The sequence below is a fragment of the Lissotriton vulgaris genome, chromosome 5 (genome assembly GCF_964263255.1).
Source record: "Lissotriton vulgaris chromosome 5, aLisVul1.2, whole genome shotgun sequence".
NCBI lineage: Eukaryota > Metazoa > Chordata > Amphibia > Caudata > Salamandridae > Lissotriton > Lissotriton vulgaris.
The window spans coordinates 780560004-780576330 of record NC_141693.1 but is presented as its reverse complement, the minus strand read 5'-3'; the positions used below and the strand labels follow the sequence as shown (position 1 = coordinate 780576330).

The 16327-nt window shown below is 44.4% G+C and overlaps 1 protein-coding gene across 1 annotated transcript in view; it reads right to left on the bottom strand.

Moving 5' to 3' along the window:
* The window catches only part of SEC31B (SEC31 homolog B, COPII component), a 1335991-nt gene that overhangs the window by 87912 nt on the left and 1231752 nt on the right, over positions 1-16327 (bottom strand). Inside the window, exon 21 of the mRNA XM_086922250.1 lies at positions 5601-5672. Within this exon, the coding sequence (XP_086778376.1) occupies positions 5601-5672 (72 nt within the window). The remainder of the gene's footprint in view (positions 1-5600; positions 5673-16327) is intronic.

Here is a 16327-nt window from a genome sequence, read left to right as displayed (position 1 = left end):
TTGTGTTATATTTTTTTGAACATTTTGTACTTTTTTTGGCTTTTATGAACAATTTTATATTTTTTTGTTATTTTTATGGGGAGAAACAAAAAACAGGGAATTGTAAACGGCTCAACTGGAGCAAAAAAAATCAGGAAAAAATTAAGGTTTTTTTCTGCAGATATGTTTATCTCCTGCACGGTTGATTAGGTTTATACTTTTTTCGCCATATGTAATTGTAGTCCCACAATAGATACAAACAATTTTAAAACATCCAAACTTGGTTTGGATGTTTGGGACCATCTCCCTTGCCTCTGGACCTGATGGAGTGGGTTCTTTGCTTGTTGAGGTTCTGAAAGAAGATTGGGGAAGGTTTCTGGACAGTTCTCTCACCTCTGCCGCAGAATAGTTGTTAGGATGCTTGCGTTGTATGTGGCTAATCATGGTGTGATTATCAAAAGAATACTTTTTTGTAGGGTTCCCCCTGGAAAGTTCACAGCCACAGATCAGACAATCCACTTTTGCCGCATTGACTTTCAGCTGGCCTCTTGGGAATTTAAAAAAACTCCCACACAATATGCTCTCTTGGTTTGTAAAGGGGATTGTCTTCAGGAAGGAACGTCCTCTCCTCCTCCTCCTCTTCCTTAACACCAATGTGGTGTTGTGGTGGTCCTTGTGGTGGTGGTGGTGGTGGTGGTGCAGATGCTCCTGCTGCTGCTGCTACTGTAGCCATTTCTCAATGAATGAAAACAGGTCTTCCTCACTCAAAGAACAAAGTGAGAATGAGGAAAAAAAAACTGTCCTGAACCAATGAAAAGTGTTATTTTCAGGTCACATGACAAGGGCTTTCGTCATTTGGAAACCAAAACTGTACTGAACCAATAAAAAGTGTTATTTTTAGGTCACATGACCATGTCATGAGTGATGTAATATGTGACGTCATCAGCAGTGCATTGCAGGCGCGCAAGTTATAGTGAGTCCAACTAACTATGACGTGGGAATTTCAATGGTTTTATGTCAGTAAAATTTCCAGCTAACTATAACTGGTGTGAAACCTATGTTTTTTTAAGTGAATATATATATATATATGTAAAAACAAGTCCTGCTACCAAAGTTTGTTTTCTCCTGAGGGCTGGAGTAACAAAAAAACAGGAACAGCCCACCAACAGCTCGTGATAGTAGGTGCTTCTTTATTTCACCACAACCTCTCTAGCATGACTCGTTTCGACCGGGTCTCCCCGGTCTTGTGTGTGTGTGTGTGTATATATATATATATATATATATATATATATATATATACCAGAGAAAGTCCTTTGCTGTCTGAAAGAACGGAGAGACTCAATGGGGTACTGTAAGAAGGGGCTTTATTGCACGAGCAGAGGCATGACGCGTTTCGGCTTGGTGCCTTTTTCAAATGCCAGCTCTCACCCCACCATTTAGCAACAGTCCATTTTAATGCTCCCAGTAGCCCGCCTTCAATGGTCTTCCTGATAGGTCGGTTGGAGTCACGAACAGTTCAGTAGTTTATGTGGTAAACTACAGATCCCAGCATGCACTGCCACGGCATGCGAAGTAAGTGTTCCTCCCAACAACGGCGTAGTCCATGATTATCAGGTTTTTTACAGGGGCGCTGTTGTGGAATGCAGCTGACAGGGTACTTGAAACAAAGCTATCCTTCTGAGTCCCCAAAACGCCTCATATCACACAAGTCCGCTCCTGTAGGTGGCCTGGAAACCCAATTGCAGTGAATGAGCATCCTTTGCGTAGTCACAAACCGCTATCCGCAGCGGCCAGGTAACGAGGGCGGGTGTGATGGAAAAGAGCATTTCACTACAGTGAAGGAGAAAGTTGCAGAAGCTTGTCCGGTTTGCTCTTTCCCAGTGCTGAGACGGGTCTCTCCCATGCGCGCCCAGGACTGCACGCAGAAATATGCCAGAGAAAGTCCTTTGCTGTCTGAAAGAACGGAGAGACTCAATGGGGTACTGTAAGAAGGGGCTTTATTGCACGAGCAGAGGCATGACGCGTTTCTCCCCGGTCTTGTTTTGATATATATATAAATATATATATATATATATCTCCAACTCAGTGCTTCCTGTCGTGTTGGATGTTTGGGGCTTTGCACGCCTTACGAGGAAGGCTCACTGGGTTCTGCGGGTCTGTTCAGGCTTCCACTGGGAGCCCAGAAATATCAGGAGGAAGCAGTACAGGCTGCATTTCAGGGCTGCAGCCTGCACCAAGTTCGAAATTAAGCACTGTAAAGCAGGACAGTCAGAGCATGAAGCACAGTGCATCGATCCACTTGGAGTTTATTTTGTGCTTTATTAAAGGAGTGAACTAGCGCACCCACTTGGGAGTAAGTGACTACAAACACCATGAGGCAGTGGGAGTGCCACACCCACATGGGCAGGTGTTTCAAATTGGAAAGTTTCAGCGCGATTTTCATTTCTGCAATCTGCCACTGATGAAAGGATTTATGTATCCAGAAACGCGTCTGGCAAATAAATGAGACTGAGAAGCCTGGAGTTTTGCGCAATGACTGTTGGCAAGTGTTTGATTTATTAAATTGAACTTTATCAAGCTTCCTGTGGCCTCCCTCTCAGTGCTTCCTGTCGTGTTGGATATATATATATATATATATATATATATATATATATATATATATATATATATATATATATATATATATATATATATGTGTGGACTTTAATAAAAACAACTGCATTTTACTGGCACGCAAGTATAGATCCACTCAAAAACACAGTTTGCTGAAAATAAGGTTAAAGGCACTTGAATTACTCAGCGACAGCTAATAACTATGCACCATCACAAGTGTTTCTAAATAGTTAAAACATTTTTGAAAATGTATTGATCGGAAAAAAAAAACAAGCACAAATCATTAAAGCACCATTAGAGTTTATCAATTTTTTACTATGAAGCCACAGCTCTCAGCTTTGTGAAGGTAATTTGAAGCACTTGCATCTGACTCAAGAGGAATATCTAGTAACAACTTGAGTTACTGCAGCTTAGTCAAGTCACTTTGTGAAAGACTTTTAAGGCCCTCGAGAGGGGCATTTAATAACAACTTCAGGAATTGCAGGTTTGTGAATGTCATGCCACACTGAAGAAAAATGTAAAAATACATACGTATATGAATAAAAGGATTTTTTGTCAAATTTCTAGTAGTTTGGGTTGCTCAACTGACTTTGACATTTTGCTTCTTCCTATCACAGCACACACATTGGGAAATTGACTAAAACAATTCATGCATAGGCTGACTTTATGGTAAGCAGCTGCAATTCAAAGACACAAGTGCATAGTGGTAGTCAAAAAAGACTTTGCTAAGAATAAGATGTAAGGTGCTTGAATTTGCCAGTGACTGCTTGTGTCGGAGCAAAAGGTAACCCAACCTGTACCTTAGTCAGAGTTCTCACATTTATTCCCTGAATCAGTGATGGTGTTAAACCTCAGTTTCATAAGGCAACGTGTACCCGCATTAAGGTACCTCCCAAAGCATCAAAATCAGAAATATAATCAAGTAAATTGGATGGGTTGATTGGGCCCACTCAATTACTGAGATCTAGATCAAATAAAACTTAAGTGTTGCATTACAGATTTTAAAAATAAGCAGTACAAAGTCAATGCCATGAAGGCTCTCAATGCAAGTTTATACAGAGAATCTAAAAATCAGAAATTAATTTGAGGTTCCAAGTGGGCAACAAAATCAAGAGAGTAATGCACAGCATTCCTAGTAGAACAATAAAGTCTTCTGGCTCACTCTCAAAACTGATACAATATTTCTGCATATAAAGGGACAAAATCTACAGGCTCACTATGCTGTTAGTAAATGTAACATTTCTTCAGCAAACAAGAGCACAGGGGAAATAAATGTCAGTTTACCTTAACACCTAAGCACTAACCTTTGTACAAAAAGGAAGTTGCACCAAAAGTCAAGTCAATTTCTCAAGATATATCCCAAAACATCTCTTTATTGTTGTTGATTATTAAACATGAACATCAGCCAACATGTTTCGTTCCACTGAGGGAACTTCATCAGGGCTCAAATAGTAATTAGGGGGATAATGTGCTCGCGCTGTAGGTCAAAAGTTATCCTAATAGGAGTAGGTAAGATTCCTTCGAAATCCTGACACATAGGTAGCAAAAGAAAATATTCAAAATGTATCGTCCTTAGCGCCTACACCCCACAATAGGGGTAGTAGGTTACCGGCCAGTGTTCTTGATAAGAATAAATCACCAGACAGTAGTACTCTTTCTTGCGAGGATTTCATGTTTAATTATCAATAATATTAAAGAGATTTTTTGGGATATACCGGGAGAAAATTGACTCGACTTTTGATGCACCTTCCTTTTCGTACAAAGATTGTGTATCTGGTTTCCAGTAGAACTTAACTGCGCCAAGCTCTGGAAGTGATTGCACAAGACTTTTAATGTTTACGACAATTTGGGATTTTATGTGCTGAACCTTGGGTCAGCCGTTGGTATTTTCTGTTACCTAAGAAGTAACCTACTACATGAATAATTATCCAGCACCCTCTATGTTAATGTCAACTGGAGATGCTAGAACATAACTAGATATATGAACCATAATGTGTAATATAAATGAATAGGCACCGTGAACCAGTGGAAGGACCGTGGAAATGTTTTAAGTTGTGACTGAAAATTCATTGAGAGCACAACAACAATAACAGTGGAAATAAACCAGTACACCCCAGCTTGACTCTGCGCTGCAGATTTGTGAGGAGAGAAGGTGGGCATTGGGAGGGGGTGGAAACATGCATGACAGGAGTGGCTTCCATCTTGGATAAGATGGCATTTATATTTAAACTTAGCACTGGTTAACATACATTTGAAAAACACACTTTTAAAATTTGCAGAAAATGTTATTAAAAAGCAGCAGCACTCTAGAAGTATGTAAATGTGAAATCGAGTGTGAAAATGTATTCTGCTCATTGTTAATAATGCACAAAAATATACATTCATAAAAATCTCTCATTATTAAATATGTATACTAGGTTGTCATCACAAGTATCACTTAGCAATGAAGAAATTCTTGGAAAGTTGCAAAATCGCCTCATCATCATACACCAGCTTGGTATTTATATATCTTACAGAAAATAAGCACAATGCATTAGAGTAGCAAACGTGTATACTTAAATTTGTAGGTTGAAGCCACACCCCACAGGTTTGGGTGGATGCATTGGCTCAAAAGGGACATCTAGGTACAAAGTTATGCAGTATTGTTAAAGACTTGACAAGCAGTTGCTTGTGACTCAAGAGGGACCTCTAATAGTCTTTAGGGACATCCCATATCCACGAAGGACTGCATCCCTGTTAAAGACTTCTAGCAGGTCGTTCTGACTCGAGGGGGCATCTCTAAGTAATGACTTAAGGCTAGACCTATCTGCCAATGCTTATTTTAGCCTGGAAACGTTTATGCAGGACTGATACTTTAAAACTGGGATTCGGTTAATGCAGAAATACTGGATTATAGGCTAGATCACCAATGAATAATGCTGCTGACAGAACGTGTATATGTGCAGTCAAAGAAAAGTCGATAACTCGACCGGGGATAGCTAGCTCTATGTAAAAATACATTTACTTACGGTTTGTTCTCTAAGTTTATCATAAAGGTACTCCAGCCTCTGCAATGCATCCTCCAGCTTTCTTTTTGTTTTCTTGTGGAAAATAATTAAGAACATGTTAGTTCTAGTTTTTGTAAAATAAATCTAACATCCTTTAGTTTAAAAGTTACAATTGTCAAGCGCTCCCAGTCACTCTTTGATATTATGTTTACATTCTGTTGAGATTTTATTCAAAACAATTATGGCTAAATGGCGCAGGAAGGGAATCTAACCTTGACGGGGAAGGTGGTGAAAAAACAGGAGGAGAAGTTACTATATACCAAGATCTGGTGTCAAAGATTAAAATCGGATGCCTGGCATAAGTAGGAAAGAGGATTAAAGCAACCTAAAGAAAATGTTGAATGTTTAGAAAAGGATGATTTTCGCATCATACATAAATAGGGGTTGCAGATAAAAGTGTTACAAAAACATGGAGGCTTTCAAGGATATCAGCCACATGAAGCTTTTTGACTCGTCATTCTCAAAGGAATATTACTGAATGCTACAAGTATTTAGATCACTTTTAGCCCTTTAAAAGTATTATCCATTCTGTGTTTGACAATCATCTTGCACTCTGCGTCACCAATATATTTACTCAATTTCATCATCCCACTTAACATTTCAAATGTGCCACCTCCGAACTCATCTGGTGTAAATACCTGAATAAATAAAAACCTAGATCTATCTATGACATCACAAGACTTTATATACGTATCAACCTTTGACTTGCATAAATAGATGCCCTCTATAAATAGTGGCCCCTAAAAACAACTTTGGAGTAGTTAAGAAGGGATTTTTTGAAACCACGAATTGCTCTTAGAATTTGGGAATAACGATTGTCGTTTGTAAAGTAGTGTTGGCTAAGTCTGAAGAAAATATGAAAATTAAGGCTATTAGTCATTAGTATTTCCTGCCTACAATTCTCACAACTATGCAAGTCGCAAAGTAGTGCCGGACTTGCATAAAGAAACAGCCATTATTAAACATAAACAGCGACAATATGCCCCAAGACAGTTCGCTAAAACTGACCCTTCATGGAAATTAAGAAAAAAACAAGATCAGAAAAGATCATCAGGTCGGAATCTTGTAATATAATAAAGAGCATCAACATTTATTATTTAGCTAATTAAACCCATAACAATCATTTATTTATTTGACTCATTTGTAAGGCGCACGAATCATCCCCAGGGGGATCTCTCAGCGCCCGAGAAGGAGGCAATAAAACATAAAACACGATAAAAGGAATTAATTGTCAAAAAAAAGATTTACAATGTTAAAACCATGAAGTTGATAAAGGTTAAAGGGGCCGGCTTCATTATCAGTAATGAGTAAAACTTTAGACAGGAAATTAAGAGTGTCAACTCAGATTGGTTCCTGTGAGAAGTTGGCCTGATATATGATGTTTCCAATTCTGGAACCACCTTGTATCAGACCAAACAATCCCTTATGGTGTCTGGTTGTAAGTCAACCTTATAGACAAGCTATCTTAAGGGTAGCATAGACTAAGCAGCCTTAAAGGCTAAACTCAAGAGGTCGTGTTAAGCAAGCTGTTTTACCAATCACAATCCTGTAATATCAAATGAAAGGACACTACACAAGTATATATTATAAAAATATATGTGTTTATTTCTAAAATAATCCCCAGTACTCTTTATGAGCAAAGGGGCACAAGCGTTAAATCAAAAGCACAGTATAACATATGAAAGTTGCACAATTATGGATGAGGGCGGGTGGCCACTCAAACCATATATTAAGAAAGTGGTATAAGTGATACCAATCGAACAGTGGTTAGGCCTAGGGCCTAGGGAATTGCTGGGAGCAGTCGGGACAAGCAATGCTGAAGTCGGGAAAAGCCCGCGGGATTCGGGTGCAGCGCTTAAAGCACACGCATGCACCAATGCAAAGTCAATGGTGCGTAAAAGTTACACAAATAGAGTTTAAGGATACTTCCGCTGAACCTAGAAGGACAAAACTTTAGACACAGAGCCTAGAGGTGTGTACCAGTGTGGGAACACCGGCGTTGCTGAGTTACCTCACCCACAGGAAGCGGGTGCATAGGGTCGAAGTGGCGTCGGGTTTCGTCACGCAGGTTGTTGGTGCTTGAAGCTGAAAATGCTGCAGGCGATGTGAAGGAGAAGTGTCCAGTGTGATCCAAGGGTGGATCAGAGTAGAAAAGTACCTGAAAGCAGAGGGGACAGAGTCTGGGTCACTCAGCAGTGACCAGGGTGGAACCAGGACGGAAGCAGGCAATGTCGGGCGCAATCAGGTGGTTGTCGAGGAGCTTCTCTCCGCTGCCACGTGGGCTCTGGGGCATCTGCGACGTCCAGGAGCGGGTCACGAGCTGTCCCACGCAGGCTCTCACCGTTGGCGCTGTTGGCTTCAAGATCGGAGCAAACAACACTTGGCAAGAGCAATCCACGCAGGACTGGAAGATTGCTTCTCACTCGAACTAGGAGGGTCAGAGCGGGTGCTCCTTTTCAGAGGAGCGGGTGCAAGTCTGGAGCAACCAGAATCACAAGTCGTATTTAGGTTTTCGCCGGCACAGGGGCCACAAGCCAGCTGGCAAGTGACCGGGCACACGCGTCGAGCCAAAGAAAGCAGAAGGGCCCCACGCAGCACTCGTCGAGTGTAGAGGGATGAGCTTCGGTGCAAGAGTGGCTCAGGGTTGGGGCTTCTCAAACCCCGGTGTACAGCTTCGAGGGTCACTCGTGGGCTGCACAGTGAGCGTCTCGTGGTCTTTTCAAGATGGCGTGCCCCACGCTTCCGGTCGCCTCCACGGGTCTCAGCTCTGCAGGGACTGTGGATCGGGCTATAAGAAGGCAGGCTAGCTTGATCTCGTCGATTTCTGTCGCTCGAGTTCCGGTGGGAACTGCAACAAAGCAGACGTTGAGGTGCTGGATGGTGCCTGTTTGCACAGGGTGGTCACTCCTTGACCACAAGGGAGATTCTTCAGTCTTCTACGTTGAGTAGGATGTTGAAGGGTCCAGAGTTTCGTTTCAAATGTTTCATCAGGATAATCTGAGTGCGTTGGCACTGCTCCCATTCTTATACCAATCTAGGGGGCTCGAATACCTGCTAGGTCCCCTCCTATGGGTGGGACCCAGGAAGGGGGTGGATACACCCCTTTCCCTTTGATCCAGGCCGCGCTGGGACAGGGGCTGGTGTGCCCCAGAACCGGTTTGGCCGGATTATACAAGGGGCAGCCTTGTGTTCCCCAGGCAGTGTCTGGCTTCTTTCAAACCTCCCTGCTACAATCCGCTATCTCCTGTCGGGGGTGGTGTAACACCTCCCTGCGACAGGAAAGCCTTTGTCAGGCCTCCTCTGCTGAGTTTCGGTCAGCAGCAGGAGGTCAGATTTGTGTCTGTGGCAGAAGCATCCATTTTGTGGATCTGAGGCTCTTTTAAAATCAACCGCGTTTTAGCAAAGCAACATGTCGTCTCCCTCTAGAGGGGTGGAATGCTACCCCCGTCGCCAGGACTGGCGAGGGGGTAGTATTCCAAATCGTATGACACCTTACACGACATGTTTTGATAAAGCCAAACCAAAGTTAACATATAACCGCGAGGATTATAATGCACTTAATAGTATATGGTATGGCATTATCCCGGAACAGCTTAGGGAATTGGTCCCGACAGCTGCAGACAGGCTCAGCTCATGCTTGAGCACCATCTCACATAAAACCAAGCGCTCTGCCTCCAGGAATGTTAAGGCCTGCCATAGGAGTGACTGATAGGTATATATGTGCCCAGATAAGTTTAGATATAGGCATACTATATCTAAGCAAGGGGTGATTACACCACCTTGCCCCAGCTGAGTGATCAGCCAGTTGTGTCAATTTTGGATAGCCAGCCAGGGGTGGTAAAAGATATGCTGCAGCCCCTGGTTGGCCTTGGATGCACCTATGCCCTGGGCACCTATAGTGCTCTGTACAGGGGCTGATAAGGTGACCCAAGCCAATTTAGTTATGCACCTAGGGTACATGGAATCCATTTTACGGAGAGAGCAGATAGCCTGGGGCCCTGATTAGCAGGGAACCAGGCCAACTAAGTCGAAAACCAGCTAAACACAAGGCAAAAAATCTGGGGTAACCATAGTCAGGTAGCCACCTTCCTACAGTTCCTTTTCTTTGAGTGTCTCTTTATCAGATCTTTGTGGCGAGAAGGATGATGTGGTTATTTGATTAACCAGTCAAGTTGTTCTGTCCTTCCAAATGGCTCGTGCAGACGGGGGGGGAGGGGTAAATATACAGCCCAGAGCAATTTTAATATGTCTTAACAACTATTAACTGCACAAGGCAATTTATGATATAGCGCGTCCAGATATACGCCGCTCTGGTAAAGGATGTGAATTTTTTGTTCGCCCTGATTTTTGCCCCTCTACTGTCCAGCAAAGATGGCAATTGTGACAGCTAATCTAGTTGTTCCAAGCCAAAGGCGGCCAGGCATTTTTAAATACGGCCAAATTAAAGGTGATATATATAAAGAACAAATACGATATTTCACATCTGAAAATCTGGCGCAAGACTTTTTGAAGACACTGGGCAGTTAGTCAGTCAGTCAAAAAACTTTATTCGGTTAATTAAAACCATAAAAGCAGTACATGATACATAGAATCAGGTTAAAAAATACTATTAAACAAGTGTAAAGAATTGATTGCTACTCCTTCATAAAACACAATAAACGCGTTCTTTCTTTAAAAGGGATCGATAGATGTGGGGAACACCTGTATCAACATGTTAAAATACATTCTCACCAGGGTTTATGCAAAAGTCAGATTTGGTGATTAGTTAATGCGGCAGCTCTTAGTTTGTTTTGTCTGGCGGCTGCTACCAAAAAACAGGCTACACCATATGTGACCTGCACCGAGTTCAACATCTGGAGATATAATAATGCTGGCCGTACCTGGACGAAATTCAAATGTTTCAAGATGGGAACAAGAAATTTTTTCCGCGACACCAGGTAGTAATCACAGAACATGACCAGGTGCAGAGTGTCCTGTGTGGAAAAACAGGCACATGTACAAGGGGGAAAATTTTCTGGGGTACCCCATTCTGTGTGCGAGCCAAGGACAAGGTGGATCAAGTTGAATCTAAACCTTGTGAGCAGGAAGCGATGGTAAGGCTTTGTGACATATTTTAAAAGGGTTCCATAGCTGTAGATGTGGAAAGTTGGAAAAGTAATCTCACCGTAGGTTTACAAAGTTCAACCGATTCTCTTTCGCATTCCAACAAAGTTCGAAAGTGCTGCTTCACCCACTTTACATCCTCTTTTTTAAGATTTTGCGGTAGAGAGTACATTTCCGGGCGCCCTAGCCTCGCGCATGCCGCTCTAACATACGCCAGCCACGGTATATTGTGAGCTTTGTCCAGAGACATACAATCTTTAAGGATGCAGTGATTCAAGCTGATTTCCTCGTTTGTCCAGGTTTTAATCCAGCATAGTACTGGGGACATTTTTAGAAGATCAGAGACATATCCCATGCCTATTTCATTGTGGATTGAATGTGTGGGAGAAGATTTCGGGAGTGACAACAGGGCCTGTATAAAATAGTTTTCAGCAATTTGTATGCCTGGGGTTGAGACGTAGCCCCAAATGTCTGCCCCATAGGATGCGATTGCCACGCATTTGGCTCTGTAGATCCTGGTCATGGCTTCCATAGGTCTCGAGCCCAATCTTTTGGAAAAACTCAGAAGTGCTGTGGTGGATCTAATGACTCCATTTTCCTTAAGTTTCATTTGTGCCTTCCAAGTTCCTCTCTCGTCAAAAGTGACGCCCAGGTAACAAAAGAAAGGAACCCTCGAAATTGGTGAGTTGTTACAGCTGAAGGATCTAATCTTCATATGTTTTTTTCGTGAGCCTACGACCATGACGTGGGATTTAGCAGTGTTAATCTTTAGGTCGAGGGCTTCCATGAAGAGGCCAAAATGGTCCAAAAGTCTTTGCAGGCCTGTGCCAGTCCGAGCTATAAGAACAGCGTCATCCGCGTATAGGAGGACCGGAATAGGTAACCCCCCCCCATACGCGGCATGTCCAAGGTGGCTGAGTTCAAGGATTTCCCCAAGGCATTGATGTACAGTGTAAAGAGGAGAGGGGCCAGGATGCAGCCTTGTCTGACCCCTCTCCCTGATCTGAACTTTGCTGTACACCTTCCATCCCTCGTTGCCCCAACGGACGCAAACAAATTTAGATGAAGGTCATGCAGAAAACTAACCAAGGTGGTATCCAAACCCAAATTTCGTAAAATAGACCATAGTTTTGAACGATTGACCAAATCAAAAGCGGAAGATAAATCCATAAACCCCAAATAAAGAAGCCCCCCCTTCACCACAGTGTATTTGCTAATGATTAGATGAAGGTTCAAGCATTGATCCATTGTCCCTCTATGAGCCCTGAAGCCATACTGTAAATCTGAAAGGATCCCGCTCTCCTCCAGCCAATCCCCCAGTCTATGCAAGATGACTCTGCCTAAGATCTTGACGGCAGAGTCCAGCAGGGAGATAGGTCTATAGCAGGCCGGGTCCCCCCTATTCCCTTTCTTAAATATAGGCACAATTATGGAGGTGGACCAAGAAGATGGGAAGCCAGCTGTGGGAATCGCATTAAAAACGTTGGTTAAAATCTTTGACCAAAATTGTGGGTACTGGATATAGAGATCTGCAGGAACCCCATCGGGTCCCGGGGCCTTGTGTTTACTAGTGTCTCTTATCGCCCTTTCAACCTCCATGGTGTTAAACTCCATAACCAAGTTGGATGGGTCATGGGTATTGGCAGGTAAGGCAGGGACTGTAGATTCATAGATTTTTCCAAAATGGGCTAGCCATCTGTTGTCCTCTATGACACAGTCTAAATCCGATGTCCCATTGTCAGAGAAAAAGGGCTGATTTACAATGGCCCAAAACTTTTTACTGTCTCTCAGCACATCCACAGATAAAAGGCTATCCCAAGCTTCCTCCTTGATTTGGGTTTTACGATTAAGGACTACGGTTTTATATTCCTTCCTTAACTTGGCCACTATTAGCCTATCTCTGGGTTTTTGTTTAATGGCTTTCATCAGGGCGCTATGTTTCCTCGAGCATTCATTATTAAACCATTTATAGGTCTTCGTGTTCCCTTGCCCGACTGTCCTTCGTTCCAAGTTCTTGCTGATCCTTAAACAAATCTCCTCATATGCAGCCAAAACCTCGGGGCCCTGGGCGGTTGGATCCAAACACACTGCCATATTGGCCTCAGTCTCTTGGGCAAGTGAATGAAAGAATTCGTCTGGGACAATCATCTCCCATTTTAGGCGCCTTCCCTGATCTTTGGACTTCAGATTCTTTGGAGCTGCCACGCCTGACAGACTGCCAGTCCGGAAGCAGTCTAGGTCCAAGGTCAGGAGGACAGGATAATGATCACTTGAAATAACAGTGACCACCCTGTACTCGCGTGCCTTTGCCAGGGCCCCATTTGAAACAAAAATGTAGTCTATAACGGTGTTGGCATCTCTCCCAACGAAGGTTGGGGCTCTAGGATCATTAATACTTTGGTCAAGTTCATAGAGGTTTAGATTAGCTAGAAGGAACTCTAGATACTCGCCCTCGGTTGTGTGCTTGAAGTGAGGAATCGCATCAGATAGTATGCCCCCATATCTATCATTAAAACAACCACCCTCACAGGGGTGAATATTAAAATCCCCCAGAATAACCAGCTCTGGGACGGTAGTGCAATCAAGCCTATAGACTGACAGAAAATTTAACAAAGAAATCAAATGTTCGTTCACGGTGGCGGACTCCTTTGAATTATAAAAATTAATCAGCAAAAAAGTCTTTGAGTCAGGGAGGGTCCACTCCACCGCAAGCGTGTTGGTAGGTGCGGTATCTAATTTTTTTAAAAACCCTGCTAGATCCAGAGAACACAATGTGAGTAAGCCACCCTTTGCTCTCCCTCTTACACCTGGTACTGCTGGTATAGAAAAGCTACAGAAACCATCCAAAGAGAAACTAGATGTAGTATCCCATGTTTCTTGGAATCCTAGAATATGATGTTGCTTAATGAATCCTTGCCATCTTGGGTCTAAAGCCTTTGCATTTAATCCCGCCACATTCCAGGTGAGGACTTTACATAGTACTAGGTCTGTGTTAGGGGCAATGGACGTAACCACGCCCCGAATCTCACTCCCCCTCAAGCTATTTCCGGGGGTGGGGGATGAATTAACTATGGTCAAGTCCACCGTGGCGGCATCCTTGCGAGAAGAGGTTGGACTAGTCCAGGTGCTCCGTTCCCCTGGGGAGCCCTGAGTATGTCAGTCCACCCAATCTGTAGTTGACAAACAATCAAAGCGATTTGCTATAGGGAAGTGCAAGGTGTTGGATGGGCCATTTAGCGGCTGCTGGTAGTAATAGGGTTGGGTGAGATGGGGACCGTAAAAGGGGCCGCCTTGACGTGGTCTACCGCCTCTACTCCTCACCAAGTTCCATCCCCCATCCCAGCCCTCCTCCATGTCAGGGGGTTGTGTGTCCCAGGGGAAGTTAGGCCTCTGTCTGGGTATGCGGTCGTGTGAGCCTTTAAGCCAGCTCCAGCGATTATCCGCTTGATTGTGGGGGAGATAGAAATACGAGAGAGGTCTGGCGGTCACCGTACTCGCCTGATATCTTGGGGCCCCGCTATTGCAGATAAAATCTACAACCTCCGGATTCTCGAAAGTAACCACCACACAGTCCCCTGGCAGATTTTTTCTGTTGCCTCCTACCCAAGGGGCCCTCTCTATCATTAAGATGTTGGTAGGTATGTTTGGCGGAAGGGGATAATTGTTAGCTAGCCAGTGGCATACTTTATTTTTGAGAGCCTGATATGATTCTTCTTCTGGTGAACGAATTTCGGTGACTCCAGTGAGGATGACCACGTAGGGCGCGGCATCCGGGGGGAGGTGAATGTTTCTACGCGCCATGTCCTTAGCTTTATCGTGTGTATCAAATTTGGGGGCCTGAGATAAACCATCGCTGGATGTGGGCTGGGGGGTTATATTGTTTTTAGAAGGAATCAGTGTTGTATCTATTTTCTTAGTTTGCTCTACTACAGGGGGTTTAGATTTAGAGCCAGCCTAATTTGGGGTGTTACTGGGTTTCTTAGCCATCATTTTATTAGTCTCCAACACTTTATTGGCAACCACCGGGGTCTTTGCGGGTTTAGTTGGATTAGTGACCTGTGTGGGTTTATTATTTAGATTGAAGCGGGGGGCACTTATGTCCTTATGTATATTTTTTAAGACCGTTTCCAAGCAGCGTAATCTTACCTCTATGGGTTCTAATAATACTTTTAGCATGTTAAAGATTACTGTGTTATTTATACTTGAGCCGGACTCATCCTGTGGTGGTGTTATTAATGGATTACCTGTGGTTCCACTAAGTTGCAAAATTTCTTCCAGACTTTGGTCAATTATGGTATCGTCTGGGAGACTCAGAAGTAAACCGGGGTTGTTGGGAAGTGAGCCCACTGCGGAAGTAGGCGGAGTGACTAGAGGTTTTTCAGTGTTAGGGAGATTGGGCAAAGTAATGGCCTTCTTTCCTTTCACAATAGATGATTTGTTGATTTTACGTTTTCGCTTGGGGATTGCCCCTTCTAGCCGGGCCCTTTCATTTATGATGGCTGTAGAGTTACCGATGTTTGACTCACTAGATTGCATTCCACTCTCAGTCAAGATGTTGAGGTTGGGTGAGGCCTCCAGGTCCTGAACAATATTTGAGGCATCCAAATCCCCGTTACCTCCGGGATGATGTACTAAGACCTGTACATCTGCCCGGGGATCCGTTTTTGGTGTCTGAGCCTGAGCAATAAGGCCAAGGGAGGAACGCTTGGCCATGGCCAGGTCTTGAGAGACTCTCCTGTCCATAAGTATAATCCCTTCGTCAATTAGTGCGTGTGTACGGGTGACGAAGTCATCCAAGGTCCCTGTAAGCTTTTTTGCTCCTGCGGCGGCCATGCTTCTAGTTTCACGGCAGGACATAACCCGTGTATTCTAGATGGAATGACGGTTGGGAGCTTTTTATGCCCAGCCAAGATTTGTAGCCCAGTCCAGTCTCCTCGGGCCTCTGAGTGCCACAGAGGGCCCGCCCTTTGCCCGGGCTTAGCCCCGGGCGCTCCCGCGCAGCGCGGTTCACCGCTTGTTATAGGCGTTGGTCTGGTTCGGCTGGGCGGGGCGGTCAGGGAGAGCGGGCCAGGTGACTCGGCCTCAGGATTGCCGGGACTCCTGGGAGAGCGAGTCCCGGTTCCAGCGCTCGCAACCCTGTCTCACGCTCACTCGCCCAGCAAGTGCCTGCACCTACGGTTTCAACTACGGCGATGCGGGACCGGCGAAGCGGGTTCCGCGAGTTGTGGCGTGGTCCTTCCTCTAGGAACAGCAGCAGGGCAAAGGTAAATTCGGTGTCCCCTTTGGCAGTGGAAGGCAGAGTCTTTTAAAGTAATTAGGCTGGGCGGGGCGGTCAGGGAGAGCGGGCCAGGTGACTCGGCCTCAGGATTGCCGGGACTTCTGGGAGAGCGAGTCCCGGTTCCAGCGCTCGCAACCCTGTCTCACGCTCACTCGCCCAGCAAGTGCCTGCACCTCCGGTTTCAACGACGGCGATGCGGGACCCGCGAAGCGGGTTCCGCGAGTTGTGGCGTGGTCCTTCCTCTAGGAACAGCAGCAGGGCAAAGGTAAATTTGGCGTCCCACCGGGCAGTTAATAATATAATGTGT